The sequence below is a fragment of the Poromitra crassiceps genome (genome assembly GCF_964638095.1).
Source record: "Poromitra crassiceps genome assembly, chromosome: 9".
NCBI classification, from domain to species: Eukaryota; Metazoa; Chordata; class Actinopteri; order Beryciformes; family Melamphaidae; genus Poromitra; species Poromitra crassiceps.
Genome location: NC_139630.1, coordinates 24328056 through 24349176, shown reverse-complemented (window position 1 = coordinate 24349176; position 21121 = coordinate 24328056). Strand labels below are relative to the sequence as shown.

General features: G+C 42.5%; 1 protein-coding gene across 1 annotated transcript in view; it reads right to left on the bottom strand.

Moving 5' to 3' along the window:
• LOC310782221 (mitogen-activated protein kinase-binding protein 1-like) overlaps positions 1 to 21121 on the bottom strand; it is a gene marked incomplete at both ends in the record, with an annotated part of 43818 nt that overhangs the window by 20318 nt on the left and 2379 nt on the right. The window contains 10 exons of the mRNA XM_083642903.1: positions 272 to 363; positions 1213 to 1400; positions 2027 to 2167; positions 2812 to 3001; positions 4381 to 4541; positions 6580 to 6762; positions 7910 to 8047; positions 9052 to 9222; positions 19422 to 19479; positions 19598 to 19660. Coding sequence (XP_083499029.1) covers positions 272 to 363; positions 1213 to 1400; positions 2027 to 2167; positions 2812 to 3001; positions 4381 to 4541; positions 6580 to 6762; positions 7910 to 8047; positions 9052 to 9222; positions 19422 to 19479; positions 19598 to 19660 — 1385 coding nt within the window. The remainder of the gene's footprint in view (positions 1 to 271; positions 364 to 1212; positions 1401 to 2026; positions 2168 to 2811; positions 3002 to 4380; positions 4542 to 6579; positions 6763 to 7909; positions 8048 to 9051; positions 9223 to 19421; positions 19480 to 19597; positions 19661 to 21121) is intronic.

The following is a 21121-nucleotide window of genomic DNA, read 5'->3' as shown; positions in this document are numbered from 1 at the left end:
GGGCCTCCATCTGAAAGGGGCTATAGGATCAGCTATTGACACAGACACCAACTCTCTCTGTCTCTCACGTGCAGACGCACACCACACTCACACACACGCACACACACACACACACACACACACACACACACACACACACACACACACACACACACACACACACACACACACACACACACACACACACACACACACACACACACACACACACACACACACACACACACACACACACACACACACACACACACACACACACACACACACACACCTGTTTCTGGTTTAGAATACTCCAGACATAGGATTTCAGCATCATGGGCCTCTACTTTCAGAATCTCCTCCATGCTGCTGAGGTCATGCACCCTGTGAAACACACACACACACACACACACACACACACACACACACACACACACACATAATGTTAGCCTGGTAAACCAGCCGGTCACGTGAACTCACATTAGTGTTTGGATCTGCGAGAGCGTCTGGCCCCTCGGCCCGGGGCAGATCTTTTAAGGATCCACAACGTGGACGGGCCAATCAAAGACCTGCCGCGTAGTTAACGTCGTAACCAGCCAATCAGGAATGCCGCTGGCAAAACAGTAATGGCTGCCTCCATGGCTCTCTCTCCGGCTCGAGCAGTAACGTCAACGTTCGTCGAGTTTACACAGCCGTGAGTGCAGTTATTGCAGAGATAGACACAATAAAACAAGAAAGGCGGTATGGAACAGCAGAAAGGATTTTTCACTGTTCGCCGAGTGGATTTGGATTTGACTGGATCCGACGCTGATTGGCTGAAGGACCGGCTACTAGTTCCACCCACTGAAATGACTGTGCACAGCTCTGAGTCCAGACGGATCCACAGAACCAAACGAAATGTGAGTTCACAGATCCGGATAGTGTAATAGTGATAACAACATTACTAACCAGTAATATAACATATTTCACTGGGCCAAAGTACCTGAAACTTTCACAGGTTGTTTTTGGGTACCCACTCAATTCATTTATGGGGAGGGGGGAGGAAAAGAAAATGGCAGATTTGGAGATACACAGTTTCAACCGGACAGCGACGATAGAGTGGTTTTTCTGACGGTGACTCTGACATCCTACACATTTTTCAAATCACACCTATGATTATCAGGCGTCTCCTGGGACTCAGACTCTGTGAACGGTACAGGCTACACATCCCTCATTTGATCATTTTTGGTCTACCTCAGCAAGCCGTTGCGGTCGCCAGATGCCAGCTGTTTTCCGTCTGGGCTAACGCAGATGCTCCTGATGCCCGTCCTGGTGTCCGCTGTCTGCCCGTCCGCTAGTTTCTCCACACTCCCACACGCAGTACTCTCCGTGTCCTGCAGGGCAGCCGTGTTCCCATCCATGTAGATGATATTCAGCAGATCCTAAAGAGCGATGATGGAGAGAAAGAGGCAAAATAACAACTGATCACCTCTCACATGAGGGGAATTTTGTATTTTAAGCCCAAATTGTTCTTTGAAGTAGGGTTGGGCGATACGGACAAAAACAAATCATATCATATTTTTAGGCTGAATGGCGATACACAACAGATGTATATCGGTATTTTCTATGAAGTGGGGTAAATGTTCAGTTGTAAGTCAAAACCACATGTGAGGTGTCACATGCACTTTTATTAAAATAAGTTAGGGCTGGATGATATGGACAAAATCATATATAAATAAATGAATCAAATATTACAATATTTTTGACAAAATATTTACACAATGAGATTTTTGATAAATAATCATCATTAATATGGACATTAATGACTACCGGCAAGTGGGTAAAGGCAAATAATAGAACAGTCTGGTCAAAAGACTGGTAAGTTCAGAAAATGATCACTTTACTGTAATGCAGCCTCTAAAACCAGGAAAAGACAACGCGCAAGTCATGTCACGATATAATGATATCAAAAATCTAAGACCATATCTAGTCTCATATCACAATAACGATATAATATTTATATATTGCCCAGCCTTAAGAACATGATCACATGTGATGCCAAACTCACCTTGCTGAGGACGTTTTGAGCATGAATTTGAGTTTGCGTGCACCCATCCATGCCCCACAATCTGATGGTGTTATCAGCTGAGCAGCTGAGGAACACGCCTGATGACAGACCATCTGACCCCCCAGGAACCTCTGGGAACATCTGAGGAACCATGAGAATATTGATGACCATAAATAGTAATAAACATTGGCTTTGGTATTTATTTCATATTAAATGGCTGTTGTTGGTTATAAAAATGGTCGTTTAATGATGCAAAAAGGAATACTATGAATAATGCCTCACATGTCCATAAGCATTGCTCAAAATCTCTATAGGTCAATCTATAGCCGTACTATATGCATTGCCTTAATAGATTTGGAAACTGTTGTATTATACCTTGCTATGTTAGAAAGTTTTAAAAGTAAATTAAAATCAAAGTGCATTCTAAAAATAATATACACAAGACAATTAAGAAAGTACCTCTTTATTCTATATAAGTCTATTCAGTATGAAAAGTTAAAATGTGTACCGGGTGTGTTTTGGCCCAAAAAACACTGCCAGGCACAGTTTATAAACTATATAGTCTACTTTATTTTTTCACGACTACAAACGCTTATTTATTTCCATACAGCACAGCACAGCACAGCACACACACACACACACACACACACAGACACACACAATTTTTTTTACATCAGAAGCTAAGAATCTTTCCAGTCTCCTATCTATTTTGAAAACTATGCTGATAATGAAGGCATCAGAAGAATATCGCCACAGCCGTTCAAGGGACTGCTGTGTGTGTTTACCTGCAGGTCCCAGACAGAGGCGGCGTGGAAGAGGGCAGAGTGCACCTTGCCCACCCTGTGGACGTCCCGCACGTCCCACACATACAGGCTGTGGTCCTTGTACACACAGCTGAGCCGGTGGCTGACTGGGTCATAGGTCACTGCAATGGTGTCTGGGTAACGGGCGGCCATGTTGGTGGAAAACACGTGGCTGATGGGAGATGGGGTCGGAAATGCATTAACAGAACATACTGGGATAGTAGTAGAGCTTTTATGCAACAGATGTTTTCATTGAACGAGCCATTGACTCGATCTTCCTCAGAAAATAAAGACTATACTACTAGTGTAGGTCTATATAGAGACACTGCATGAAATAGGCCACGCCCATCACGGGGGAAAATCGCTCCGTTCACTCCCATAGACGAGCGTCATTTTCCTCTAATTAAACATAGCTAAAAGCTGTTGTGTGTTTTTTTTTTGATTGATTGAGTTCTTTATTGATAATGAATACACAGTATATACAATATACATATATACATACACAGGCCCACCATTATCAAAAGGATAAAAACGCAATAAAGCTAACAGCTTATTTCCATTGCGGTCCTCATGATGACTGTTATAAAATGTGTACTGTTGTGTGTATGTCTGGATGTGTGTAAGTGTATAACAGTGTGAGTGCCACAAGCACTTGTCAGAGTCTGAGGGTATCGCGTGGGTGTGCCTGCCACGCAGGGGGGAGAATAATATGGGAAAGTGGGGCACAGTGAATAACCAATAAAAATAAGCATAAAATAAAATAAAAGACAATTTGTGCTATTAAAAAATAAACCCATCAAATCCTAATAAAAAACATACATTAAAATAATCAAGTAAAATAAATAAAATAAATTAAGATCTAATAAAATACAGGGTCGAGTGAAGCACCGGCTCAGTTACTGGCTGGCTGACAACAGGTCGCCCCCCACCTCAAACACCTTGGCTACCATCAAATCCAGCATACATGTACCTATACTGGACAATATATTATAAGATATTATAGCATTACATATCATTACCATACATGATATGTATGGTGATATGGTGGGCTGTGCAGACAACAAATGTAAAAAATCGCCAGTTAAAGTTTTTTTTGTACTCCTGAGCAAAACAAGGAAGCCATTGAGAATTGGCGAGAAGGAAAATGTGGATCTAGCTGTAAGTTGTTGTAAGTAAGTTGGAGTGTTCATCTTCCGTATATACGATCTTTTGTGCAACACGCAACCATGCACGTGACATAGGAGAACGCCAGGATTGGAGGGGGGGGGGGGGGGTTTCTGTTTCCCCCCGTCTTGGGCATGGCTTCTGAATGACGCGTTACGCAGTGTCTCTATAGCTAATTTGACCTTTCATAACAACTGTAAAGGGGGTGAATTTTTGATATAACTCATCCGTTCTGAGTCAAATAGATGATTTGAAAAGACTTTTGGGCGTGATTGACAGGTCGCCTGTCCAGTGATCGATCGCGCACTGACCAAAAGCAGGCGGAGCTACACCTGGAGACAGGACGCCCTATAACAAGAGAGCAGCTGAGCCCACAGTGGATCACACCTGGCCCGTGTGACGGAGGAGACGTCGGCGCCGAGGGGGTGCGGCCGCGGCAGCGTGCAGACAAAGTGCAGGTCGGCGGCGCTGAAGGCCCGCACCGTGCCGTCAGCACAGCCACAGAAGATCACCTGGTCACACACACACAGGGACTGGGCCACGGCCGTCTGCAACACAACAGGACACAGTGCAGCAGTTACTGCTGTGCTCTCTGCTTCAGCTTCTTTTTTCTTTTTTTTCAATATTTTCAAACTCAGACCTGGAAAAAAGAAAAAAAACATACACATATCAACATTACAACATTACAAAGTACTGCTACCAGCCACATAATGTGCTCACGTATTTGTAATAGATGTGCATAGAATCCCACGTAATGAGTCCCTGAGGAATGAGCTGGGCGAGTTACCCGTCGCCCCTAACCTCGTCCGAGTGGGCCAGAAACGGGCCCCAAATAGTTGAAAACTTGTTAAGTGAGTTGGGTCCTCAGGAACCTGAGTCTCTCCATACGTACAACCGAAACCATGTCCGTCAGCCACAGTTGAAAAAGGAGGAGGAGAGGGAGACTTCCACTCCTTCAGAATAGGTCTCTTGGCGACAGTTGTCTCTGCTTCAGCTTTAACATGCACATAGCATTACAACCATGTCCCAAATAAAAGGAAAAAAAAAAAAAAAAAAAGTTGATAAAAGACATGAATCCTGCATCTGTACAAAGCGTGCTCTGTACACACGTGTTTTATTAAAGCTGTAAAAAGCCACGTCAGCAGTGACATCATGGTAAATAATAAAAAGGAGGTCATGTTTTTGTGCTCTATATTCTGACAGCAATCACTGAAATAGAGTGTTTGGTAGAGACTCACGTAGAGACTGACGGATGGCAGCGTTGGATTCGGGGTGAAAAAATACATATAGCTCATAAGAGGCATCGCGATGCGACCTTCCGTTTCCCAGAAAATGTCAACTTTTCTCTGATTGGATCAAAATTGGCGGCGACCTCAAACTATCCAATCAGAGAAAAGTGGACATTTTCTGGGAAACGGAAGGTCACATCGCGATGCCTGACGGTTGCGGAGATACGTCCGCCCAGCCTGCAGGACTACAGGAGAGAGATAGAGGACAGCGGGGGTTTCAAGTCACTGACCAAACACTCTATTTCAGTGATTGCTGTCAGAATATAGAGCCATTTAACACTTATTTTAACACAAAAGCATCGCTGAATGCTGCTTTAATTATGATCCTCATAACCACCAATATAAACAAAAACAAATCATATTTTCAGCGTTCTTTTCATTAACAAACAAAAAACATGAAAAAGAAACCCTACCCTATATAACTGTGGGTAAAGCGAGTTTGGGCAGCGTTACCCTCCACTCAGTAATGATGTAGGTTACAGTAGATTGAGTAGAAGATAAATGTGTCCTCGTTGGACTATTCCCTGACACATCCTGTACTTGTCCTTGGCTGTGTTGCTAATCCCCCTTTGATGGTCTAACAGACGGCAGGACCAGGACCCTCTAACACCTTCAAAGCCTCTTGATAAATCAGCCCAGCTGGACCTTGAACAGAACACCTCTCTCTGGGCTGCACAGTGAACAGAACCTCTCTGGGCTGCACGGTGCACAGAAACGCTGTAATGGGTAAAAAGGTCGAATAATTAACACCGGTAGAGGTGATTTAAGCAAGATGGATGCAGGCTCTGCTACAAAATGCATCATCCCTCAGGTTCCATTACACCTGCAGCAGTGCTCGTAGCAGTTATGGCCTTCCTAAGGTTAATTAGTGTTCGGCCAATTAGTGTAACTGAAACGTCGGAATACAGTGCGAAAATGCATCAGACCTTAGTTCATACCTTCATACGTCATACCGTTTGGCTTCCAAATGTTGACCTTTAATTATAGCGCCCCCATTAGGATAAACTGTGTAATATTGTAAACAGAACACTGTCAAAATGCACCACCAAAATGCACGTTTAATCAGAATTGGACCAGCAATGCCTGTGAAATGTTCTATGGTCTCTGCCGATTATAATGTAGCGTTGGCTGAACCGTTTGGTTTGAACCAGTCAAACTCTTTTTTATAAACATTTTACGAAATGTCTATGGGAAAATAAATGGCGGATGAAAATCTCTGGTACAGTGCTGAAGCAGGAAGTGACGTTCAGTTTGCCTCTCTATAGGTCAGCTCCGCCCGTCCGTCAAAGTCACTCACCCGTAGGTCCACCCACTTGTCCAGCATCCTCTTGCTGTTGAACTCACACAGCAGGCCGGAGGAGGTGATGCAGAAGGTGGAGTCAGACTTGGGGCCCCGCCCACAGGCCACGTCACAGAAGAAGTTGTTCCTCAGTTCTCCCAGCAGGGCGGAGCGTCCCAGCAGAGGGACAGGAGCACTGGCCTACATACAACACAGAGCTGGGGTCAGCTGTTTCACTTCAGACTATGGTGGTTAACGGTGGAGAAGACTGCTGCAATTTAGAGTTATAGTTTACATTTCCCCCCAAGTCATTTTGCAATGCATAATGTATGTAATTAGACTTTTCTTTAAGGAAGGGGAGGAAGACAAATGAGTCGCTTTTCTTGAATTTAACTGCTAACCCTAACAAAGACACAAATAAGAAGACATAGACAATAAAGTTTGCAATGTGACAGGTGTTTGAGGGATTATTTCCTACGCTAGTAGAGACTTCCATATCTTCCTGTAGGGGTCAGGTGATTGACAGTAATTGAGCATAATGTAATGCACGCACTGATATAAGCAAACACTCAACTTGTGGGCACAATGAATGAATGTTTACCGTGATGGATTATATATATATATATATATATATATATATATATATATATATATATATATATATATATATATATATATATATATATATATATAATATATTATAATATCTAGAATCTGAAACATCCCCTAGGGGTACGTGGAGGTACTACAGGGGGTACTTGAGAGACGGGACAATTTAAAAATGCCAGAATATATCATGAAAATAAATGAAATGTTAAAATACATCTGCTGAATAGGGAGTCACTTTCACTCCATTTCTTATTTTGTAATGTTATATTCTTCAAAAGGTGGGTTATCATTCATTCATTGCATCATTATGCTATAGTTTTCTCTTGCCGTTTTCTAAGCAAAATGTTGTGGTCGGGTAAAGGGGGTACCTGGATTCAGAACTCAGGGAAAGGGGATACTGAAGCCAAACAAGTTTGGGACCCACTGTTCTAGATGATAATGTCAAAAAAAGAATGGCAGAAAATGGCATATTATATCTCGAACTAGGCTGACTGTGTACAGAGACCACTAGGAATAGGGGGAGGAGCAACCTAGATGACTGGCACAAACTAAAAAAGAAAAGAAACGACGACGACGACGACAACAACAAAACAACAACAACAACAACTCCAGTATTATCCGTTAAAGCCTAGTCTGCACTATGAAAACAGCACAGAGCTAGAGGGAGACATTTCTCTAACACAGCGATCATACAAGACTGTTAGTTAGGTGAAGGTGAAGACCGTTTTAGCCGAAGCACCTTGATGGACTTGCACTGGTCCAGATACCAGAACTTGACGTGTCGGTTCCCCGCGGTCACAAAGTAGGAGCTGTCCTCAGAGAACGACACGCCTGTCACCTTAACGGACACCTTGTTAGCAGCCACCACCACATTTTTCTGCAACGAAGACAACGTTGTACATGTTAAGAACATGTAAGCACACATTTCACAAAAAAATAAGACAAAAAGCACACTTTTCTTTTTTGCAGAGATCTACACAGAGAACTATATTCTATCAAAGTGACTTTCATCAAACGCTGTAAAATAGAGATAAAAGAAAAATGTATGTGTGAACTCTGCTGGTCTGTCTCCTCTAATCTGTGACTCTTGCCTTCATGTGGCTCTGTAATACAGATCAGTGCATGTACTCGGAAGTGACAGGACTGATGGCTGTCCATAGAGACACTGCGGAGCGCGTCATCAATCAGAAACCATGCCCAAAACGGGGGAAAACACAAACTCCCGTCCAATCCTGGCGTTCTCCTATGTCACGTGTTGCACACAAAGATCATATATACGGAAGATGAACACTCCAACTTACTTTATTGACAGCAACATCCACATTTTCCTTCTCGCCAATTCTATGTTTAATTCAAGGAATATGACGCTGGTGTGTGGAAGTGAACAGAGAGCTTTCCCCCGTGATGGGCATGGCCTATTTCATGCAGTGTCTCTATAGGTGACTTTTTAAATGACTATATTCAGTTTAACTCAAAGATCATATATGATGCTGCAGTGCTGCAAATTATTTAGCTAAAGCTAATATCTAGTTACAGTTATACCCAATCAAAGGGTAGACAATAGGCTACATTCCTTCACTCTCTTCGCCCTGCTAGGTAGTAGCTACACTACGGCTATAGAGAGGGTACACTCATTGCCGACTTAAAAATAAGTATACTCTGTATACATGAAAACCCTGCACGACACCACTTGTAGGCAAGCATTTTCTAAGCAGGAGGTTTCAAATAGGTAAAATAGGTGTCTGCAATGGAAAGACAATAGCTGAACATATGCTGGCTTGGACCAGTATGACGAGCGCTATCCAGTGTTCCCATGGCACCACCAGGCACATGAACATCAGCCTTGGCATGGAGAGCAGCTGCCCTCAGAGCGTGACGTACCTTCCACGCCCAGACGTTCACCATCATGTCGTGCTGGTTGCCCACGCTGACGATGTACTTGCTGTTGGGGGAGAAGGCCACGCACGAGATGCCATATTTGTGCTGCTGCAGCTCTGCCACCTGCTTTCGTTCTGCCACGGCCCACAGCCTCACCGCTGGGAGGTGACCACTCTGGTGGGACAGGAAGAGAGAGAGAGAGAGAGAGTGGGGGAGGGAGGGTGTGGATGGTGAATGGGTGGTTTAAAATGGGACATTTAGGGGTCAATTGAGAGAAACAGTAGAGTGTAATTGGAGAAATATGAATGAAAGATGAGAGATAGGAAGAGTTGAAGCCCCAACATGTAGAAATCTGTTGAGCAGCAGCAACAGCGGCCTCTGCTGCCAGAAGTGGTAATTACAGAATGCTAACGGAATGCTACCTACGTCCCTATTTGTAAGTTCAGATATCAGCCTTATTTGGACTATTTCTGCTTGTACTATCTACTTTGCTAACCTCTCTGCAGTGTTGATGACTGATTCACTGGGAGAAAAAAATAGCTCCAAATATTCCCAAGATGTTGGGAATATATTTTATTCAAGAATAGCGCCACTAATCAATCCCTGTTAACTCAGAGCAATACGCTCAGAGAGAACACATTTCACTTCCTATACGTTCTTCACAATAAAGGCCTCCTCTTAAGCTGCGTTCACACCGACCTATTAAAGTTTTTCGCTGGCGTCGAGTTTACATACAAAGTCAATGCAAACGAGTGATTGAGCGTATATTCGCCTGGGAGAAAAATCGCTGGGCGTCCGAGGGGGCCATTTCAGTCTGGAATATGGAATATCTTTCAATAATCTTTATGACTAAAAGGCTACATTGAATTAGAAATTTAAATAATTAACTCATTGGTTTTGGATTTATTTAGCTTGAAGACTGCATTTTTGTTCGTGTGACCCTCAACACAGGCTTTGATCATCCCGGGCCACTTACTGATACTTATGCTTAAATTAACCCACTCATATTCTGATTTATTTCAAGAAAAACATTTTGGCTAGTGGAAATTCTAATTGGCTGGTAACTTTAAAATCTAGCAGCCATATTGGCAGGTGGTCAAAAAAGTTATTTTCAAGCCCTGAGAGCAGGTGGTGACATAGGAGTGAGTGAGAAAAGGATGAAATATTGGTGGTTAAGACTGAATAATGACATCACAACTGTTAATTTAAAATGAGTTATTCCTCTAAACGTGGCTTCAAATGCACCAAATTTTTCACGCTGGCGCCGTTCGGCCCTCAGCAAAACCTGGTAGCGAGGACATTTTTTGTGGCCCTCTCTATCATCAAAGTTACCCATCCATGGGTTACGGCATGACAATATTTGTTTGGCCCCCGGCAACAATCTGGGTTTCTCATGTGGCCCCCCATGCATGGCCGTAACTAGCTATGAGGACAGGGAGGTCCGGACCTCCCCTAATATTTCAGCCTGCAAAAAAAAAAAAAAAAAAAAAAATTTGCAGGCCAGGCCAGGCCAGGCCAGGCCACTCACTGGACAGCAGGCCAGGCGCCGCCTACTGGTTTACTAGTGGTTTTATTACTTTATTCAGGTTTAAAGTGGGTGCATCTCATTGTAATCATGCATGATGCCAATTGCCAAGCTCCCGAAGTCAGGTATGCAGGTGGCTATATGCATGGTTTCAGTTTCATGACCCAATAAGTAACAAAAAGAGGTGGTGTAAAGTTAAAAACAACATAATATATTTTATTTTATTTTTCAATCGTTCCTATCAGGAATAAATAAATGTCCCTCTGTATGTTTTTTTTTATTATCGATGATGACTTTGTGTGTTGTGTACGGCTTGGGTTGTGTACCTGTGTTTGTAGGTGTCATTTTGATATGAATTTGGCTAATACAGTTTGTGTTTGTTAGTTACAATTATGTTGACAGGAGAGCTGAGCAGGTGGTGACATGAAAGAGAATATACTGAATAATGACATCACAACAGTATAATCCTAATGTTGATTTAAAATGATATATTATTCTAAATATGGCTAAAAAAGGGGGGGGAAAAAACTCACATTTTTCCGCCTCCCCTTGCTGGAGCTCCCCTATTTCGGAACCCTGGTTACGGCCCTGCCCCCATGAAAAATAATTGCCCACCCCTGGCTTAGATTGTCGGCGCAAAGCTTATTATGTACCATCAAAATGATTCAGAAGCTGTTATATTAAGGCAAGAATAATGACATATTGGGGATTTAAATTCCCATGTGTTAAGTTCATTTATCTCCTACATTTACTAATCATTAGTAAGCTACACAATGTGTATCATGTCATTATGGCCCAAGGCACGTTCCTATAGCACGTGTAAACATATGTTGCAATTAAAAGTGATCCTGATAACGAGTCAACTCTTCCTTTTTGACCTTTCTTGACAGAGAGAGAGAGAGAGACACACACACACACACACACACACACACACACACACACACACATACGGACGGCTGTAGCTCAGGTTGTAGAGCGGGTCGTCCACTAATTGCTTTGGATAAAAGAGGTCGGTGGTTCGATTCCTGAACCCCAAATTGCTCCCGATGGTGTGCCAGCACCCTGCGTGGTAGCCTGCCGCCATCGGTGTGTGAGTGGGTGAATGTACCTTACTGAGTGTAAAGCGCTTTGGATAAAAGCGCTATATAAATGCAGGCCATTTTACCATTTACATCTGCTGCAGAGCATGGATTGCATTTAGAACCACTCAGAGTTAAAGTCACCTGTCACTGCAGACGACTGCTGTTGCTTCAGTGAGCGCGTCGCCCAATCCAGCTCTCTAAGGAGATGATCCACTGGGTGCCGTGACCTTGCTCAGCGTATATATACAGTGTTTGTCACCTTTGACCTGCTCATTATTCCCCCTCGGGGGTCAGAAAGGTCGACGCACTCATTTACCGCAATCTCTCTCTTTTTTTGTGTGATATGATAGAGAGACCTTTCAAAGGCCAGAGTTCATAGGTGAGAGAGAGAGAGAGAAGAGCCTAAAGGACACTGAGAAGGGATGACATTCAGCTAAAGATTGGAACCATATCATGCATACAAAGGGGGGCGCATTCGTGTGTGTGTGTGTGTGTGTGTGTGTGTGCGTGTGCGTGCGTGCGTGCGTGTGTGTGTGTGTGTGTGAAGGTATGCAAGAAAGAAAGATAATAAAAAATGCATGTATGCTATCATCGTATCCATCATGTTGCAGATTATCTTAGGCCATGTTCACATTACAGGCAAATCCGATTTGCTGCTAAAGTCATTAATCATCATTATCTTGATTGGTTTCCCAAATCTGATTTGGGAGTGTGTCCGCACACTGCCCCAAATCTGATTCTCAAGTCGGATCTGTGTGTCCAGACCTAAACAGCCTATCAGCATTGGTTGCTATGCTAACGACGTGGGCTTCAGTAAATACGTACGTATTACTACAAATACGTACAAGAGAGTATACGTACAAATCAGATTTGGTGGATCTGCGCGTCCGCACTGAAGACACATCAGTCAAAAGCCCATTTGAAGCAGATTGGAAACTACCTCCATATGTGGTTTGGGACAAGTGACACAAATCAGACTTGGAGCATCCAGACGCATAAAACCAATCTGGGTAAAATCATTAATAGGTCACAAAAGTTCACAAATCGGATTTGGCGTCCTAGTCTGAACATGGCCTTAGAGTGAGTGAGTGAGTGAGTGAGTGAGTGAGTGAGTGTGTGTGTGTGTGTGTGTGTGTGTGTGTGTGTGTGTGTGTGTGTGTGTGTGTGGGGGGGGGGGGGGGGGGGGGTGGGGGGTGATCAGATCACCCACTCAACGATATCCTGAACTTCATCTATCTCACAAGTTAGGAAATCCCCCACCAGAGACCTGATGCTCTCAGAGAGATCAGAGAGCACAATAGGCAACATAGTAGGGTCATCTGTGGCACTTCCGTGACCATGGAGAGCGAAGGTCCGTTTCTCAATGGATTTGTCATCTAGGAGGGTTAATAAACAAATTTAGCCGGGGTGTATTTTTAAAAAAGGCGGGGAAAATATTTGAGAGACCAAAATCCAAAATGTCTGCCGTGGAAACTTTTTAATGCTTTGACCTACAATGATGCACAATACATGGTTTCAGAGCTTATTCTGGTCAAGGAATACATATTTGGTGTTTATATAATGATTTGACCTATTTTTGACCTTCAAATCCAAGATGGCTGCCAATTTAGAGGCAGTTTTTTCAAAATCGTCATAGAGCCTTCATATTAGGCTTGAATGACAGGTCTTCTCATGATGAGTTGAATAATATACAGTATAAGTACACAGAAGTAATCTCTGAGGTCAATAAAGTCAATGTTTGTGTGTAAACAACAGTTGCTGATTTGCGGTTTCCCATTAAATAGGGTAGGCTACTGAGAATATGGTGTCCAGTTCATCCCATCACATTTTCATAATGAACCAAAAACAATTTTGCACTATAGCCTAACATAAAATAATATTCTGTATGCAAAGCTAGCAAGGTTAGTTGCTTGAGCTGAATTTAAAGGTCAACTCAAAACAAACAATGAAATTAACTTTGAAATTAAAACTGAATCCTAGGCTACTAAATTTCATCAGCACACAGTAAAGGAAACTTGTCTTTGAACTCAGCTGACTGTCTAGTCCTAATCCCTGTTGTGCAATGTCCCTTTTCAGTGAAGTTTTAGTTTTTGTTAAGAGTATGGACTTTTAATCTTGACCTTGTTGGTAGGCAACGGCCCTTTTTCAGTCAAGCATTTTCAGATTAGCTCAGTCAGTCTGTGAAGCAGTCAGTGTCAGCACTTGCGTGAGCTCGCTTTTTCTCTAACTAATGTTAACATTACACACTTTAAGAGACTTTGTTTGAGGATATCAACGTTATTCACTAGTCTAAAGATAGTTCTACCATCAAGAACATATAAAACAAAAGCAAAAACAATTTTTATTTGCAGAAGTCATCATTGATATTTGGTGTTAGCTAACGTTAGGTAACGTTATTATTTTTAGCTAAAGTTAATGTTATCTGTCTCCACACTTCTGTCAACTGACATATGCATTTGCTTTTGAAAATAAACAGCCTGGCTTGCTTAAGCATAACTGAAGATTAAATAGAAATATAACATGACGAATGCATGTACCGATTGGTTGCCCCATCTTCCCAGGAGGTGGTGGTGTAAACATCATCAAATTTATCAAGTCCTGACCAGTCTTGGGCTTTTAATTGTAAGCTGTCCCATTTGCCTTGATTTATTGTATCGGTGGGCTTGCAAGGCTTGTCACATTTTAGGACACATTCATAGGACATTGTGTGCTTTGTCTTTCATTGGGAGGGAAAGCAACTCGCTATTATATTACTGTTATATTATATTGCTGTTATACGCTGTTTATTTTCAAAAGCAAATGCATATGTCAGTTGACAGAATTGTGGAGACAGATAACATTAACTTTAGCTAAAAATAATAATGTTACCTAACGTTAGCTAACACCAAATATCAATGATGACTTCTGCAAATAAAAATTGTTTTTGCTTTTGTTTTATATGTTCTTGATGGTAGAACTATCTTTAGACTAGTGAATAACGTTGATAACCTCAAACAAAGTTTTCTTTTTCTTTTTTATATATTCCCCCCCCGATTTTTTATCCCATTTTTATCCCCCATTAGTGCTAACGTAATTTCTTTATCCTGGTTGCTACTCCACCGTCTGCCGATCTGGGGAGAGCCGAAACTGGCTCCATGCTTCCTCTGAGACATGGGCAGTTAGCCAGCCGCTTCTTTTCACCTGACAGGGGAAGCTTCACCGGTAGGACATAGCACGTGGGAGGTTCACACTATTCCAACCAGTTCCCCTCCCTCTGAACAGGCGCCCTTAACGACCAGAGGAGGAACCACATTAGCAACCAGGATATTGCATGTTTTTGGTGAAGGGGGTTCCTATATGAAGGAAACCCCCGGGAGGCACGGGGAGAACATGCAAACTCCACACAGAAAGGCCCTTTTGACGACCCCACCCGGGCGGTGGGCACTCGAGGACATGCAGACGGGCACGCATTCCTTCAGCGTTCACATCGTCCCAGGTGGGAATCGAACCCACGACCTTCGAGCTGTGAGGCGATAGTGCTTACCACTACACCACCGTACCTCCTTTTATATCCTCAAACAAAGTGTCTTAAAGTGTGTAATGTTAACATTAGTTAGAGAAAAAGCGAGCTCGCGCAAGTGCTGACACTGACTGCTTCACAGACTGACTGGGCTAATCTGAAAATGCTTGACTGAAAAAGGGCCGTTGCCTACCAACAAGGTCAAGATTAAAAGTCCATACTCTTAACAAAAACTAAAACTTCACTGAAAAGGGACATTGCACAACAGGGATTAGGACTAGACAGTCAGCTGAGTTCAAAGACAAGTTTCCTTTACTGTGTGCTGATGAAATTTAATAGCCTAGGATTCAGTTTTAATTTCAAAGTTAATTTCATTGTTTGTTTTGAGTTGACCTTTAAATTCAGCTCAAGCAACTAACCTTGCTAGCTTTGCATACAGAATACTATTTTATGTTAGGCTATAGTGCAAAATTGTTTTTGGTTCATTATGAAAATGTGATGGGATGAACTGGACACCATATTCTCAGTAGCCTACCCTATTTAATGGGAAACCGCAAATCAGCAACTGTTGTTTACACACAAACATTGACTTTAATGACCTCAGAGATTACTTCTGTGTACTTATACTGTATATTATTCAACTCATCATGAGAAGACCTGTCATTCAAGCCTAATATGAAGGCTCTATGACGATTTTGAAAAAACTGCCTTTTAGAGCTCAAAATTGGCAGCCATCTTGTATTTGAAGGTCAAAAATAAGTCAAATCATTATATAAACACCAAATATGTATTCCTTGACCAGAATAAGCTCTGAAACCATGTATTGTGCATCATTGTAGGTCAAACCATTAAAAAGTTAATTTCCACGGCAGACATTTTGGATTTTGGTCTCTCAAATATTTTCCCCGCCTTTTTTAAAAATACACCCCGGCTAAATTTGTTTATTAACCCTCCTAGATGACAAATCCATTGAGAAACGGACCTTCGCTCTCCACGGTCACGGAAGTGCCACAGATGACCCTACTAACAAGAGAAGCAGATCGTTAAGATTTTCTTCTATATCAGACACAGCTTTTTGTTCCTACCTGACATGTTTCGACGGCAAAACTTCCGTCTTCATCAGAGGTGTCACTAGATGGTGTGTGACGTGTCTTTAACAGCTGATGTTGTTTACAGAGGTGTGATCGTCCTGTCAGATTTGACAGGACGACCACGCATAAAACTCAGACAACTGCTAGTGCACCCGAAAGACAAAATGGATCCAAACAACAAATGCAACGTCATTTATGAAATACCATGTCAATCATGCAATAAATCTTACATAAGAGAAACAGGACGGTCATTCATCACCCGCAAAAAGAGAGCACCAAAAGGAATGTGAGGAGACAACAAAAAGACAGACACGGGCTATAAAGGAACAGCCACTACAAGAACATCTCAAAACGCCAATCACAGATCACTGCAAAAGGGAGAACCACATTATGAATTGGGATAAGGAAAAAGTCATCCGCACCCAGGACAATAAACACCAGCGCTGGATTATGGAGGCGGTGGAGATCAGGAAGCGGGCGCAAACGACGATGAACCGGGACGAGGGGACTTAGATGCTTTCCACCACCTGGAGCAGCGTTCTCAAACGGCGAAATGACAGCGGGGGGCGTGGTCGTCCTGTCAAATCTGACAGGACGACCACACCTCTGTAAACAACATCAGCTGTTAAAGACACGTCACACACCATCTAGTGACACCTCTGATGAAGACGGAAGTATTACCGTCGAAACATGTCAGGTAGGAATGAAAAGCTGTGTCTGATATAGAAGAAAATCTAATGACCTTTTTGGATTAAGAGAAGCAGAACTACTAGTTAGCTTCCCACTTTTGTCAAACTAGACAACATGCTGGAATCGAATAGGGACTAAATCAACTGGTACCAATGGCCAAAAATGTGAAGCTGCTGAAAATAGGAGAACTATTCTCTCCAGATCATCAACAAATGTTATGTAAGAACTACGTACCTTCTCCACTCACACTCAATACAGTAGCAGTATTTTTTTGTACTACAGTACAATGTACATCTTTCTACAGAGTTGTATCTATGTAGGCTTTTTATATACATTTTTCATAATAAAATGCTGACATAGGTCATGACTACATTGTATTGTATTGTATTGTTGACAGTGGTGGTGTAGTTAGGAATGTCATACCGAACCAACTTGGATAGCTAGGCTTAGATAGTGAGGTAATATGCAGTTGTGCGGTGGTAGCATGGAGGGGGGTGTTTCCAGGACGCTGGATTACACCGTTAAGCCTTCTTGAGGTGTCGTGGGCCTAACTTAACGAAACGTCGGTGAAGGAAGGTGCCCACTTGAAAACCCCAATGACATGCTTCATACTGCTGTTGGCTAGGGTAGGTAACTGGTGATTTGTGTCTTGTTTATTAGTTTGTTAGCCTGTTAGCTTGTTTTATTCTGGATTGGGCTTCTAAATGTGGTTTTCCTCGGATTTTGGCACAAGGGATAGTAACATCTTGTCCTGTGTATTAATTAATAAAAAAAAGTATATGTCTTGTTATTATTTTTGTTATAATATGAATATAATGGTAGTACCCAATCATCTTTGCAGATTGGCTATCGTCTTAACAGATGGCTTTACCGGTTATCAACCCACTTTGTATCGCCTTCTCTCTCTGTTTTCCTCATGGAGATCTCCCATTTCCTCCTCTGGCAAAGCGCTCCGTTCTGACGCGTTTTACGTCACACGTAACACGTCACAACGCAGCTGCGGAAGTTGTGCTGGAGAGGCAGAATCTGCTCCGAGGGCGGCTGTTAAGGTGCGTTCACACCGACCTATTAAAGTTTTTCGCTGGCATCGAGTTTACATACAAAGTCAATGCAAACGAGCGATTGAACGTATATTCGCCCGGGAGAAAAATCGCTGGGCGTCCGAGCGACAGAGACAGAGCGATAGGGCGAAAATTCGCTCGTCGCCGGAGATGAAATATCCCAACTCGAGCGAAATTTCGCTGGCATCAGTCGCTCGCTGTTCAACGCTGATTGGCTGCCGTGTGAGAGCGAGTCAAGGATCACACACTGGCTTGGAACAAACCGCTGGTTTATTGTGTGGCAACAAACCTCATTGACAGGCTGACCAGCTGACAGCTGACATGAAGTGAAGTCTGTACTACCGGTATAGAGCTCGCGTCAGGAACACGCTGAACAACTGCGGTGGCTCGTAGTGGACAAACACAATGACATTGCGTAACGTTATAGCCCCCAGATGTCCGTCAATTCTTGACGAGCGATTTAGACACAGCGACAGAGCGATTCCAAAGGGTTGAATCGAGCGACAGAGAGAAAAATAAATATCTCGCTTTATTGTTTATTTTTATTTTTTAAGTATGCGCACATCCACGGAGAATCGCATGGAGAGCCTTAACGAGCCTTAATGACTTGCAGCTGGGAGGGGCGGAGTTTCTGGAGGCAGCAGCAGGAGCATTTTTCTCCATGGGGTAAACAGAGAGAGAAGGTAAAACACTGCCCATGTGCTTACAGTACATTACCATGATTATATATGATACAAAGTGGGTTGATTACCGGTAAAGCCATCGTTGAACACTTGGCTTGGCAGAGTGACCTACACACTTGTAAAACATGACATACAGTAGTTTACGCTAAAAGGACCATTCTTGTCATCCTCTCCACTGGTTTTCATAAATTCAAGGGTGTGTAAGTGTTCAATGGTTGGCATCTACTCCCTTGTGAATGGCAGCAGAACAGCCTATCGTTGTGGTATTTGGTGTCTAGAACTTTGCTCCCTGCTGTCATGGTAACCGCGGCGCGCTCATCCACTTACACAGAGCAGTCTTAAATCGGCTTTGATTGGCTGGGGGAGGATTAAGCCAGCGGGTTGTATTGAGGGTCATAACTACAGCATCACTGCAAACACTTTCTTTTTCTTTTTTCCTTGTATTATAGGCCTACAAAAATAGGCCTACAATCTGCTGGGATTTTCTCAATGAAACAGTCAATAAATATATTTTTGAGCAAATGTCTGAAACTACAGGCGCAGAGCTGAAATGGTGTAAATACAGTCTATTGTGGTGTTTGTGTATCACTACAGTAATCCTTCTGATGTGATCTGAGGATCTGACAAAGGCAGTGGACATAAAAACTCCCAGGAGAGGTATTCATGTGCAACCAAGATAACGCCGGAGGCAGACAGACAGCGAGGGAGATTGAAGGAGAGACTGATGTGGTGAAGAACTCACCTCTCCTGTGACCAGGTACTTGCCGTCAGGGGAGAAGGAGAGAGTTGTGATGGTCTTCCTGTGGAGAAATGTGAGAGAAATGGAGACAGAGAGATCAATGTTCAGGCTATGGTTTATTTTTCTAGCTCTGGAAATGTTCTCCTAGTTAAATGCTTGTGTATGCATTGATGACTCACCTCGAGGCGTTGATGAGGTGGTGTTGTCTGTTCTTCTTGGGGTTCAGCAGCACGACCACGCAACTATATGAGGAGAAATGGCAAACTCAAATGAACAAAATCACTTCAGCATTATGAGTTACTGTACGTATCATACGTTTTGCATTACACATTGTGATACAATAATCCATGTAAATATTTGAAGTGGAGACAATTCTAGAGAAACTCATGTTGAGTATAAAGTACTGGTTTACTTTGAGTATATTTTGTATGCTTTATATATGCCTAATGATTGTGCAACACTTACTTAACACTACTTGGAAGCTATGATGTAACACAGGAATCCAAACAGCTTTTTCTGTAACAATATAGCTAATGTGTTATAGAAGTAAACCTAATTGATCAAATCTTTGTTAATCCCTATTTGAATTAAGACTGAGAGTGGATTTTGTGACCCATGATATCAATATTTCCCAGAGCACTAGAGCAATCTTTCTGGACAATAATAAGATAAATATTCATCACAAATTAATTAATTAATTAATTAATTCATTCATTCATTCATTCATTCATTCACTCTGAGGTAGAGACCCAGAATAAGCCCACATAGGGTTTCCTGTCTCTACCTGCACATGTTTTTGTTGGTTTCCCTTTCTCTGTTTCTGTACAAAAGAGTTACTTCCTGGACTGTTACTCCTAACGGAACTCAATTTCCCATGATCCTCCACACTTCCCACTGAACTTTGCCCCACATTGCCTCATCCCCTCAATAGGCCTTTTTCACAGTGGCCATTTTGTGTCGCAAAGGCAGGGTAAACACAGGTGCAAGCAAACATTTCCCACTTCCATTATTAGAAGTTGGAAACCCTCATTAATGTTTGCTTGCACCTGTGTTTACATTGCCTTTTCGACACAAAATCGCCGCTGTGAAAAGGGCCTATCACACACCTCCCCTCAGTTAACTTACACCTGCAGGTAATCAGTAATCAAAACTGATTAGACCCAGCCAGAGCAATTTAGAGAGAGAGTGGCGTCAGCGGAGGACCAAAATGCATATTTTGAATGCTAAATTAAAGCTGATAATGTACAATTTGATTTTAAAAAAAAAGCTTTCAAAGTACATCACAAACTGTCCATTTTGCTGCAACTCGACAGTGCTGCTTAATCCAGGACCTTACTTCCTGGAACTCTTGAGAGTAAAAAACTGGTCCATTGGAGTGAATAGAGATGTCGCGACTCTTCTATATATATGACTCTGGACACAGCTACCCTGTGTATGTAGCCACCCTCTTCTCAGTTTAGTTGACCATGCTATGCTTGAGAGTACCAGCCTACCCTTGTGTTCAGCACCAATATCCCTTATCCCTACAGTATGTGTGTGTCTATGAAGAAAGTAAGTAGTGATTTGATTTGCATCTGTATTGTTTAATGGTCAACCCAGCTAAGGTTATATACTTGCTTATGTCGTCAGTGTTTATCTAAATGCTGTAATGCTGAATCCTCCTAGGTTCATGCACTGTGTAGTAGCTGGTGATTGCTATAGTT